Source organism: Netta rufina (genome assembly GCF_964035555.1).
Source record: "Netta rufina genome assembly, chromosome: 5".
Taxonomy (NCBI): Eukaryota; Metazoa; Chordata; class Aves; order Anseriformes; family Anatidae; genus Netta; species Netta rufina.
In genome coordinates, this window is record NC_140128.1 from 58576784 (window position 1) to 58589932 (window position 13149).

At 38.8% G+C, this 13149-nt stretch overlaps 1 protein-coding gene across 1 annotated transcript in view; it reads left to right on the forward strand.

Annotated features, from left to right (window-relative positions):
- The window catches only part of KCNH5 (potassium voltage-gated channel subfamily H member 5), a gene marked incomplete at its 3' end in the record, with an annotated part of 156145 nt that overhangs the window by 101247 nt on the left and 41749 nt on the right, over positions 1-13149 (forward strand). The window contains exon 8 of the mRNA XM_084287898.1: positions 5449-5648. Coding sequence (XP_084144024.1) covers positions 5449-5648 — 200 coding nt within the window. The remainder of the gene's footprint in view (positions 1-5448; positions 5649-13149) is intronic.

The following is a 13149-nucleotide window of genomic DNA, read 5'->3' on the forward strand; positions in this document are numbered from 1 at the left end:
ATTCAGGCTAGTGCAGTAATTATGATGTTACTGGAGGCGACAGTGCTTTGGTGGGGCTTATAAGAGGATAAATATATTGGATTATGTGGCATGAGAAATTGCAATGATATGGCTACAGGTGTAATAGGAGGAAAGATTTATTTATATATTTATTTACTTTGGACTAGGTTATTTTGGGAATAAAATTTGAAAGGCAGTATGCTCTGATGTTGATGTCTCTTCCCTGTAAAGCAGAAGCAATTGCGTTTAGGACACTGATTGAATACTGCTGTAAAACTGGCATCAGCATGGCAGGAATGGGGGAGTGTATTTTAACAGCATCATTTTTATAAGGGCCAAGGATACAAAATCAGTTTTGGCATTTTGCAGACTGGAAGAACCATGGGTCTGTGTTGGTGCCTTCACTGCCAGAACTGTCTGGCAGGAGCATAGACACGGGGTGGAGTTGGAGCAGGCAGCCGAAAACTGCCATAAAGTGGTGGGAATAGTGAAAGAGGGGGGCTTAGAAGGATTTTTCTTCTCCATGTAACAAACTTCGTTGAGTAATGCTGATAGATTTAAAGGTGTTTATGGTAGCAGAGGCACGCTCAGCTGGGAGGTGGATGCTTCACTGTGCTGCCAGGTGTTGCATCGAATAGCACCTGCAGCCATCTTGCAGTATGATCCAGTGCATGAAGGTGACATGGAAAAGTGTAACAGAAAACTGCTCAGACTTGAAATAAATCACACATTTGCATTTTGAGCGTATATCTAATTTTATCTTCTATCTACATAGCTGGATTTATATCTAATTTCTCTATTGAAAGATGTAGCTTGAAGAACATTAATCAAATATTATTACAGGCATGCCTAATTCCAAAAATTTGTTGAAGAAGGTGCAGGTAGCCTCAGCATGCAAAACTAAGTATCTGTATTTTTCCAGGATCAAGGCCTCATCTTCTTCTTTACAATTAGTTTAAAGGTATATTGCATACGCTTAGATTAAATAATACTCTAGGATGGAGCAGACTGTAGGGAAAATTAGATCTCCTAAAGGCAGATGTCCCTATTTGGACCTATTTAGCATGCAGTTGGGATAATATGAGATGTGAAATGCTTTGGGATAATTTAGGTAGCTCTGAGTCTTTTTAAAGAAAATTCCTTGTTTTTAAACAGGCCTAAGGGTTTATTTAAATCATTCAAAATATTTTATGCTAAATGGTTCAAAAATATTTTAGGTATGTACAAATATGGTATAGCAACACGCATTTTAGATATAAAAATATATACCCCTTAGATCCTTGTATTTGATTTAGGGGAGTTTTTATTTTAAACACTGAAGAGCAAAAATAGAAATTAAAATAGCAGTTGAACCAGTTTTGGGACAGAGAAGAAATATTTCTACATCATTATTTTAAATTGATCACCATGAAATCTAGTGAAGAATGAGATTTACACACACAGGACAATTAGGTGAGCATTGCATGACTGTAGGAAACAGAAAAAAAATCTGGAGATGTGCGATTCATTAAATAGAAGATGAATAAATGTAGTCTGACCTAACCAGTCATTTCAAGAAATTGGGTAAAGTAATTTCCCCTTCAGCCTGTGTAGCACCATTTCTCTTGTTTCCCCTGAGCTTCTTGTAAAAGGAGAGACTAAATTAAAACTGTTGAGGTATGTGTATATTTCTAGAGATTTCTTTACAGATTGTTTAAATCCTCTTGCCATGAAGAGAGGCACAGTATTTTCATAATCTTCAAAACCTTTTGTAAATGATCTTTACTGTAAGTTCCCCCTGCCAAAAGTAATTAAAATCCAGCAAGAAAAGAAAGGTCCTTGGTAGTGCTCCTCTGCCTTTGTTTTTGAAAGGTGAGGAGTGAGGTTCACACCTGGCACTGTGGTGTTTGCTCGTTAAGTAAGGGTGCTCGGAGAAATCTTCATTTGTTAATTACAGGTACTGAGGATGCCTTAAACCCTCACAGGCTGAGAAGGGAAGGCAGCATTAGCTGCCTGTTAGAGAGGCCCACAGGTGTGCATCTCTGCGCAGGGGAATCCATAGGGTGCCAGAGTCCCTAAGGCCTCTGAGCGGGGTCATTTCTGCCAGCTGAGGAGCTGGCCCAGCTCATCTCCCTGTTCTGGCCTGTCCCTGTTGTGTTTGCTGCTGATGCAACCACCCCAGCCTAAAGAAGTTGGGTGCAGAAGACCAAAGGCAGGTAACTTTTGTTTTTAGGGGGAATTAACCTTGCCCTGTTAGACCCTGACAAGCGGGCTTTTCCCTGTGGAGGATAATGCCCCAGCAGGTTTAACAAACACAGTGAAAATGCTTTCTTTATCAGCATAAAGTCATTTTGTTGCACACTGAGACCTGCTAAAATATAAATATTAGCTACTTAAATGTCGTGTGTGTTGTGCCCCCCCTCTTTTTTTAAGGTATCATAAGGAGATGGGGAGCTGCTTTCCAGAGAGAGGTGGATTATTTGTACCAAATTATGAAAAATGTGCTCTCCCCCAAAACTCAGCAAACTCACTCCAGCAGTGGTCAGCACTGGCATAGGGAAGCACCATGAGCAAGGACTCTTTGAGGCACAGCTTCAAAGCTCTGAAGATCTAAATAGGTTCCTCTTACATGTTCACCACTGCTCTGCCTTGCAGTATCTGTAAGAGAAGCAGGATATTTAGATGAACTCAGCTGTGTGTCTTTACTATTTCCAGTAGCAGTTGGTGGAAAGCTTTGATTTCCAACAGAGGGATAATGCCAGTTTTGTCTATGCAGACTGCAGCGTGTAGGCTTGTGAGTTCTGGCTTACTGAGGTACTGCGGGGTAATGTTTCCAACAATTTTGTAATCTTGATCCGATGATTTACTCTATTCTTAATTTCCTGAACAGACATAAATCTCTATGTTAAGAGACACAGAGACAGAATTTGTCTTCTGGATGAGTATTTTCTACATATTGTCTCTGCCAATGAATTTTTGTTGTCGTTTTGTTTTGTTTGTTTGTAGAGGAGGAAATGTATGCTGGTTGCTTCAGAACAAGCTATTTTTGCCATGGCATTCTTAGCTGTTTCCAATCTGGCAAGTGTGAGAGGTGAATCTCTTTTTTTCCCCCAATTGGCAGGCCACTATGTTACATTTTCAATCAGCCTGTGTAGGTTTGCATGTCCAGTTGGGTTGTGTGCACAGCAATTGCATATGCAGTCCAGTTGTAGTTACAGGATTGCATACATTTTACTCATGCAGAAAGGCAGAGTTGTGGGGCCAGTCCTTACCTCTCTTTTCCTTTGTAGTCACAGTTGTTTTCAGGTTGTATCTGACATCAGAGGGCAAGAAGGGAGATGCTCTGCACTCACACATCTGTTGAGCTGAGTTTGAGATAAATCACCGAGCGTTCTTCAGAAGGATGAGGGATGTCAGACTTAACAGAAGTGACACTACATCAAGAATGTCTTCCTATAAAGTCCAAAGGAGCAGAAAAAGCTTGGAGGAGAAAAAAAAAAAAAAAAAGTCATGTGACATTCATTCATCTACACTTTTTATAATCCTTAAGTTTTTATTCTCTACATGAGTGTTGCTATATATCCAAGTGGGCACAGAGATACAGAAAACCTCTTAGTGGCTAGCAGATATGATACAACAATCAGTAAAGCAAAGGGGCTGGGGGGGAAGAACCAAACCCTTGCAAAGAGCTTTATTTTTGGTCATCAAATAGAATATTAATCTGCTGTGCTCTCTAAAACTGAACCCTCATGTTCATCTGTACTTCACGCTGTGTGACTTTGATACAATCTTGTCTGTTGAGATGAAAAAAAACTTTTGACTTTGATGAAACAATGAACGTTATATTTCTGATGAACCCTATCATCTAATTTTTATATTGACATAGTAAAAAGCACAGTGAGAAATGGAAGTACAATTTTTCTATTAGATAGGTTTTGGGAAAGCAACATGTTTCTTTAAAAATGTCACCTCTCAAATAGGGGTGATAAACAATACTAAATGAGTATGAAACAGTGAGTTTTCTGGAATGAAGCAAAAATGTGTTGTGTAGAGGGAAGGAAGACATTATGTGCTGAGAGAGAGAAGGCATTTTTCCTTTCACAGCAGGTTATTTCTTGCCATTTGTAGGCTGTGGTTGTTTTTTAAAAAAGCAATATGGAAATACATAGCTGCATTCTACTATACAGTACCTCTGAGCAAGGATTATTAAAAATGACAGGCAGACTTCTTTGTATTTGATAATGTCAAGAGCAGAAATAAAGTGCCATGCATTGGCATTATGAGAAATCAGAATAATTCTCTTTTTTGCAAAACTTTTATTACCTAATGGAAGAATGTCATTTTGGGCTTTCTTGCAAGGGTAATTATATTGTGACTCAAAAAGAAACTTTAAACCTGCTTGGTTTTAAGAATGCTTTTCAATTCACCACTATTCAATTCACCACTGTACAAGCAAAGGTGTACATTTAAATTTTTGCTTGAATGCTTTGTCGAATTTAGGTTTCAGAAATTAGCCATTCTACATCAAACAGGGTTTCAGTGCATCACACTTGTGATGGGATACGGAGTACAATGCCGTATCCGTTGGAAAGGCTTACTCAAAACGTGTGGTTTTCTTGAATATGGCATGTCATTCTTCGGTGTTGCACAGCTTGGCTGGCTGAGCTTGACAGTTACAGTGGCACAGTCAGAAAAGGGAGAATCAAACCAGCAGAGGCAGTGCCAGGAGCGGGTTTGAAGTAGTGCTTCCTATTCTACTGTGTCCTCCTCCTGCCTTAGTGGCAATGAGGTACACGTGGGACTTCCCATTGTTTGCTAATCTCGTTTTTCTCCTTTTGAAATAATTATTGTCTGACATCTGGAGTTGACATGACATACCCAAGTCATCTGCTTAGGGCTGACTGTAAAATTGGACTAGGAAGTGCAACTCTGAGTCTGTCCCTTGGCCATTGACAGAAGGCCTGTTTCTATAAGCATCCCATTGCAAGGCTTCCCAGGTTGATATCTCCTCCATTTCACTTATTTTTTTGGAACTGTGGCTACTCCACACGTGGCATGTGCTAGTTGATCTCACATGAGAGCCACGTTGATTGGATGATGCCATCAAGGTTATTGGCAGGCTGCAGCTACACTTGAAAATCAGTTTGGATTAGTACAGGGTATAGAGTTAAAATGTGCTAGCTGTTTTGAATAACCCCTTATGTCGACATTTCTTGTGATTCATTTTGTAAGTTAACATGCTTTGGCTATATGAGTTCTATGGGTAGGTTCAGTAAATAGCTCTGTATGTATACACATGTGAGACTGTCCATAAACTGAAACTTTCAGTTTACACCTTCACTCCTATACATTTGCACTAATTTGTAACCATGCATCAATTTATTTGAAATTATTCTTTAATTATGAGTAGCATTTATTGGAGCATGCATATTTATTGTTAATGATCTTTGTGTTTGTTTTTTTTTTCAGCTCTTCTTTATGCAACTATTTTTGGAAATGTCACAACCATTTTCCAGCAGATGTATGCCAACACCAACCGATACCATGAGATGCTGAACAATGTGCGAGATTTCCTGAAATTATATCAAGTCCCAAAAGGCCTTAGTGAAAGAGTCATGGATTATATTGTCTCAACCTGGTCCATGTCTAAAGGAATTGACACAGAGAAGGTATGAGTACATGAGGTAACATGACACAATTTGGATAGCAAGAGTTTGTGTCCATTGTGTACTTGCTTAGAAACAGAACTGTGTAACAGCATATAACTTACTAACAAAGTCATAACTGCATGCTACTCCATTATTGTGGTTGTCATTGGATCAAAAACTGGAAGTTTTTTTAAAAAAGTTGTGCTGCTTTGGAAATACGCCTTCATTTTTCATTATGGTAAATGTTTTCTGTCTTCTAGTTTGACTTTACCAAAATACTAAACAATTTTAATGTACTTAACTATTGAAATCAACAGGAAATTGGTCTTCAAATTAGTCTGAGGACATAATTTAATGTCAAACCTACATCAGTATTATTCTGAAAAGTATTGGTATCTGTGAGTTGCAATGAAATGTTTGATTGGCTTGGACCTGTTGCTGATGCCCAGGACATCGTCATCAACCTAATTAGTATAGGATTTAATGGCAGTAGTGATTGATCTTCTTGAGCTGAAATCTCTCACCTAGAACTTAAGGCCTTTGGCAGGGAGATACAGAAAATGTGTTACTGCTGACATCTGTGCTGGGTTCTACTTGACTTTAGCCTTCAGAAAGGACTGGTCGTTTAGGTGTCATCGAAAATCAAGTAAAGGAAAGGTTGTCTTCAGAGTGATTCATCCATTCTGTTCCAGGACAGACCCAAGTGAACTGTCCTCAGGGCCTCTGTCTCCAACACATGTGTAGTGGAGTCTGTCTAGCCTTGGACTGGATATTTTAGAGAGCTGAAGTCAGATGGGAGGGTTTTTACCTGCAATACCTTGAATGTAGGTAAGATATGACAGTTCTAAGTCTAGCTTTTTGGTCAGTGGAGATTGAGGATGCTCCTTTGACTTCCATGGAGTTAGTACTCATCAGCTGAAAGCAGGCACTCAGGCTCCAGTTTCCATGAAGATTTAACATCTGAGAACTTAGAAGGCAATATTCCGAGGGAGAGCAAGGAAGTGTCATAGCACATTAACGTCCTAAAATGTATAGTGTTCACAAAGCTTTGAAGTTCTTGCTTTGGCCGAATTTCTTGTATAATATGGGATGATGATGCAGCTTGTTCAGATATGCCAAGATAAGTTGCTACACTGACAAATTTAGTCTTACATCATATTGATGCAACGACAGTTATCATACTCATTTTCTGCAATGAAATTCAGTTTACCATCGCAAATATAAAAATGTTAAGCAACACAGATTTTGATTTCTTTGGTTCTTGTACTTCAGTGTGCCACATTCTTTAATATGTTAATTTCTTATACACTAATACCCTAACTTCCAAATGCTGATTCATACAATGTTAATAGTGAGCTTTTCTGTTGTAAACTACTGTAAATGCATTCAGCCTTTTTGTGTAAACTCAAAAACATGTGAAAATTGAACTCTCATTTGCATTTATCTCCCTGCAGTTGAGCCAGTATACTGTATTATTCTGCTACAGTTTCATTAGATTTTAATGATGCTTTGCAGTTAATGAGGAAAACCTATGCTTTAATTACTGAAATTTCCTTCCATAGTTTCCGCATGTCCGGTTTTATAGATTATAAAAATGCAGTTAGAGCCATAATCTTCAGCTTGTGGTAAGCAGTGTTCTCTGGTCTGTAAGATAGTAATGGCTGCTTAGCTAGATAATTAATATGGCTGTAAAATCTGTGACTTAGGTTTTTAACAATTTTCCCTTGGTAAAGACTTGCCTAAGCTTAGGCATGGATCCAAAACCTATTTATAACAGTTGAAGGATTTCAGGAACTTCTGCATCTGGACATCAATAGTTGCATCTAATCGAACTTCCCAGAAAAGCCAGTGTTACAGAAGAACAGAGACAAGATAAACGTAAGAACTTGAGCACCGGTTTGAATATGTTGGTATTTTGTATCCTCTACAGCCTGCAAGTCTGCAAAAGCAACAGCACCAGCAGCCTTTAGTGCCTGCACTGAGCATCCCCAAGTCTGTACAAGTGTAGCAGTTTGCTTTTGACTGCAGAACATTAGTCAAATTGAGGATTTGTTTTAGGATAAGGGTAGAAAGAAGGCTGTCATGTAATAGGGCAGCTTTCCTATGTTTATCTCCACTCAGGACAGTGTTCTGAAGTGCTTCACCAAAACAAAGTAGAAAATATTGTAAATCCTAGCTGAGAAATTATGGGAACATTGATACAGTTCCAGAGACTAGTCACGTAGAGTGGATCCTTCCTCTCACATTAGTTCCCTCATTAGCCCTTCAAGCCTGTTGTAAAACCCTCTGCATTTAAGTTGAATCCATCTATATGATCCCTAGAGCAGCAAGGGGATGGGAACACACTATAGGGACCCCCAGAGTACACAGGCATAGAGTCAGGTTTATTTCCGTAGACACAGTGGGGCTTAGCAGTACTACACTGTACCTGCAGCTCAGCTGCTAAATCCAGACAGTGCTTCAATGTATTTTAGAAAAGGGGATTACTGCCCCAGGTCTTGACTAGCTTCTCTGCACTGCTTTGTCTGACAGCCTGTACACGACCTTAGGGCTCCTTCCAGTCTGGATTTCAAAGCTGCAGTAATGAGATTCTGACCAGTCTGTTGTCTGGATATTTTTGCATCAAATGATTTCCCATTCTCCTTAATTTTTACGAACCTTTCAATAAGCTTCGTATTATGCTGCAAAACATGTGTGCTCATGACACATGGTAATTAGTGAGGAATTTCTAAACTTTTCAGCTTCCATCAGACAGCTCAGACAGTTTCCACCATCAATGGATGTTTTTCAACCTAACATACATTATTACATCCTAAATTGTTCCAAATATATCTGCATTGTCACAATGGAAGGTGTTTTGCAACATCGTTTGCCACAAATTTATAATACATTTCATTCAGTCACTCAGCATGTTGAAATGGCTTTGTTTTGAAATCCAAATTCAAAGGACAAGAAGATTAACATACGCAAGAATGAAATTTCTTGTACGAGTGTTACAGTAGGTTCCTATGGTGATGAACCATCCTAGCAATTTGAAGGACTAAAAATAGATACATGTATGTGTTTCTTTGATAACTAAAGATTTTAAATTCATATGCTTGAAATTAAAATATAGTTCATAGCTTAATTGGAATTACTACCATTTAACATGTGTAGATTTCTTGCGTCAGAACTCAAATATCTATCTTTGAATGACACTTTCAGTGTGTAGTCCCCAAAGACGACCTTGGCTAAAACCAGGAAGGATGAATCCTTTATCAGATATGCACTGAAGGCAAAGCAGAAGTTACACGTGGAGGAAGTTTAATGAGGATCTAGTCCTCGCTGCTTGTGAGAACAGGCTGTCCCAAGCAAAAGTTTTTTTTAAAGCCCCCGTTGGTTATCGTTATGGGGAAGAGGTCTTGTTCTCCCACACTGGAGCAATGGTGCCTTAAGCATAGGCTTCCCTGTTCCCCTTGGGAACAGCTCATCTTCAAATCCCATCTTCAAACCACAGCACTTCAGCGTGTCTCTGAGTGTTAACAAATAAGGAATTAACAATGACACTAAAAGCATTAGTGTATTTATTATTATTACTTAAGAGGAAGCAAGTGGCCTATGATCCATAATCTTAAATCACTTAAACATTAGAGCCCTCCTGTGACAGCTGGGATGATATATGTAGTACATGCACATGGACTCTATCTCCTGGAGTAACAGTGGCTCAGGCAAGATGGAATTTATTTTTATGTTTAATGCTACAGGTTTCAGGGTTATTCATCTAATAATGAGCAGAACTAAGTACATGAGAAAACTAAGATGCCTTTATATACTTAAACAATATTTATCATACAGCAGAATATGCTTTTTGAGAGTCAGTTATAAAAGGAACCAGTGTATTCTCTTCATATGGCCAATTTTTAGCAGGAAAAAGTTCTTCACAGTAATAATCTATGAAACACACACTGAATTCAAACCTCTTAAGTTTTTATTGAAATCTACTAGGCAGCAAATGAAAAATTTATAGGTATTAGCTCTTCTGTGAGAAATAGGTCATTATACATGAAAGCAGAACAACCATTAACTTACATGCAGATGTCTCAAGGTCTCATCTATTGATAATGTTCTGAAATGTCAGTAAAACCCAAAGATTTTCCCTTCTTGACCTCCATGCTGTTGTATGGCTTAGGATTTGCTCAGAAAGCAATTAAATAAATGTCTGTCATGTTTTAACAGTCAATTTGTTCGGAAAAGCCATAGGTTGAAATTAAAAAAAAAAAAAAAAAAAAAAAAAAAGGTTCTTTTTAGTTTGAACCTAAGCATCAATGTCGATTCAAATGAGAGCCAATTCCACATTGAAATGACTGAAATAGAAATCATGGGAAAATAACACAGTGTTAAAACTATTCATTGCTGGCCCACCAAGCTTTCATTCAGGAGGGATAGGTTTATGGTAAATAGATGCAGGTTGTAACTTTATTAAACATTTAATCTACAAAAGTACAGTGCAGTTTAGCTGTGTTTGCTGTTAATAGGATCTTCAAGAGCTGTAGTAAGAATTAGCATTACCCTGAGAAAAACAGTGGAATGAGGCTGCCATTCCTAGAGTGCCCCATCACATAGAGGTGTCTGTAAGTGCTGGCTGGATTTTCTCCTGGATGACCGGGGTAGAAGGCTTCCAAGCTTCATGGCCAAAGAGAACTTCTACAATATTAGGTGTGACAGCTACATACAATCCCCTGCTGAAGAGGGAAGGTAAAAACCATTTGGACAAGTATTTTTGTTTCGTTGTAGAGGCGGGGTTGTTGGTCGTTCCTTGCAGATCGGGACGAGGTGAACAAGAAGTCTCCCTTCACCTCACAGAGCTGAGCTAGGACCAGGTACAGTTGCAATCCACAATTCTTTGGAGAGCGGGCTGCAGGAGAGATGGTCAGGGTCTCACTGTCCTTCACACAGGTCCAAGTGCAGGGCCTGTGCACCAGTGGGGCTTTCTGTTTCACCTTAATGGATGGTATGGATCATTTACATAGAGCATGCACTGTGCAGAGCCAGGAAAGATTATCCACAATTATCTCTACCTCTTGGATGTGTTGAGTTTGGGTTGACAGAGATTAATCTATGAACCTCTCATACTTGAGGAAATACCAAGTCTATAAACCATGGCTGTAGAGCAGCTCATGAACTTTTTGCCTGGGAGAAGAAGTTCCTGCATGGATGGGTCTGGTGTTTTCCTAAGCACGGCCACCAAGGGGATGGAGCTGACAGAGGGGCTGTCAGTTCCAGAGACCACATCTTAAGGGAATGACCACATCTAAGGGACCTCCAGAGGTCCCTTCCAACCTCAACCATTCTGTGATTCTGTCTTCTTCCAATCTGTTTCCTTAATGCTTTCACTCTTGAATGATACCTTTACATAATGCTGCATGTTAAAAAATTAAGCCACTGTCAGCAAAAGCATGAAATAAAACCCATTGATCAACTCCATTCTTCCAAGGGTGACCTTTGTGCCAAAAGTTGTCAATCCAAACAATCTTGAAGATCTTGAGAGATGCTTTGATGCAAGCCATATTCTTTTTGATGTTTATTTTGCTTCCTGTTATCCAAAAAGCATATGTGTAATGTTAAAGCCCTGTAGTCTGCTACCCTTCTCCCATCAGAAGGTCGTGTAAAGATTGTGTTACAGCAAAACTGAACACAATAAATCCTTTAACTGTTCTGAAACTTACACAACCTGGGTTCTGCTACTGTGTTATCAATGGATGTTTTTAGTGTGCTTCTTGCTATATTTCTTAGTGCATTAGACAAACCAACAGGTACTGTTCTTAAAACACATTGTGCTGCTCTTCATCCTTCCACATTTTTTCAGACCTTTAGCCAGATTCCATCTGTGTTGACAGTATTGAATTTAACATGATCTAGAGCAGTTTCCAGGACTTCTTGAATGTCTTTAACTTCTTACTCAGTTAAAATGTGGTTAATTTTATTACTGTAGTACTAAATCTAAGCATTTTGATTACTGGTTCAGGTCATGTATCCTTCCATTAATAAGAAAAGCAAGTGGAACTTTGTTTACTAGGGTTGATTTTCAGATCTGAGCAGTTAAATCCAAGTGACCTTGGATGTTAGGCAGTGCATTGAAAATGGAACACACCATTGCTGCTTAGATTCAATTCTTAGTGCCAAGATATTCAATGATGTATTAAAGATTACCCTAATGCATGCAGGGTTAATAACTGCTCAGTTGCATACATCACCTTTGATCTACTTCCAAAATTATTTGATTATTACAGGAAAATGTTCTGTGAAAATGTTATGTGATTTGCTCTCAGCTGCTTTCTTACCTTTGTCTCTTTGGCACCAGTCCAGTGCCAAATGTAACACTTTTATCCAGGTCTGCAAAAGAATTCAACACTCAAATGAGCCAAAACCTTCTAAAAATCTGAATAGTTTGCTCAGGTGCCTAGAAAATGGTGCTATCTTTTTTTTTTTTTTTTTTTTTTTTTTTTTTTTTTTTTTCCTTAAAGATCTGATCTTGATTATAAGTGCTGAATATGTCTGACAACCCAGAATGGCCATTCTCCACAAAATAAAAAGAGATATCTGTGGACTATGTAGTAGGTTAGAAGTCAGAAGAGTTTATTATTGAAGTTGACGTTGTTAAATGTCTCCAATACATGCTACTCTTACTCATTTAAGAAATGGTCCTTGTTATTCTTCTGCTAAGACTGCCTAAACTCTTCATTTGAACATCAGTCAATATATCCCCTAGCTACAACCCTGAGAAAGTGAGAATTTTGTGTGCTGAAAGAGAATTGCAAATAGATATGATTCACTGGCCTCTGTCCTCTTTGTTAACAAGTCTTAACAGATTCTGTAATATTTGTTTAAGCCATCCCATAGTGTTTTCTAGCTGGGGAAGATTAAAAAAAAAATAAAAAAAAACTCAAACCCTTCCTAAAAGCTATTATGTGGACACATTCTTAATCTGTACAGTTTTTGTTTCGATTCATTTTCTTTTCTTTGAGTTCTTCATAATCTCTGCTCCCCGTAGAGTTCTTTGAACTGTTCAAGGGGCTTATCTTAAACTGCCTGAGCATGCTGGGGAAATGGATGGGAGAGGGAAAAAATCAGATTGAACTTCCTTTGGAATTTTAACACCCCACCCCCTTCCAGATCTTAAGTAGAAAAGATAGTGAGACATTTTGTGCCAATTCCCTTGAGTCTTCCAGAGCTGGTTACTGCTTTTCCCCATCTCTTGCATCAACCACAAGCTTTTCACTCACCACCAGCATTATACATACTCCATAGGGGGCTCTGGAGATGGTGCCAGTGCTGAATCTCCTCACAGGGTGCCCTTGTGCTGGGTTTGTGTCAACTGGGTGTAAGACAGGAGAGTGCTGGTGGCAGAGCTCAGCAATTGTTTTATGCTGACTTTGAGTAGGCTTAATTTTCTACACAGATAAGGGATGTAATAATTGTTATTCTGTGCTTTGCTTTCTCCGCTCTCAGCTTTATAACGGTTCAGATCTTTGTGGATACATGT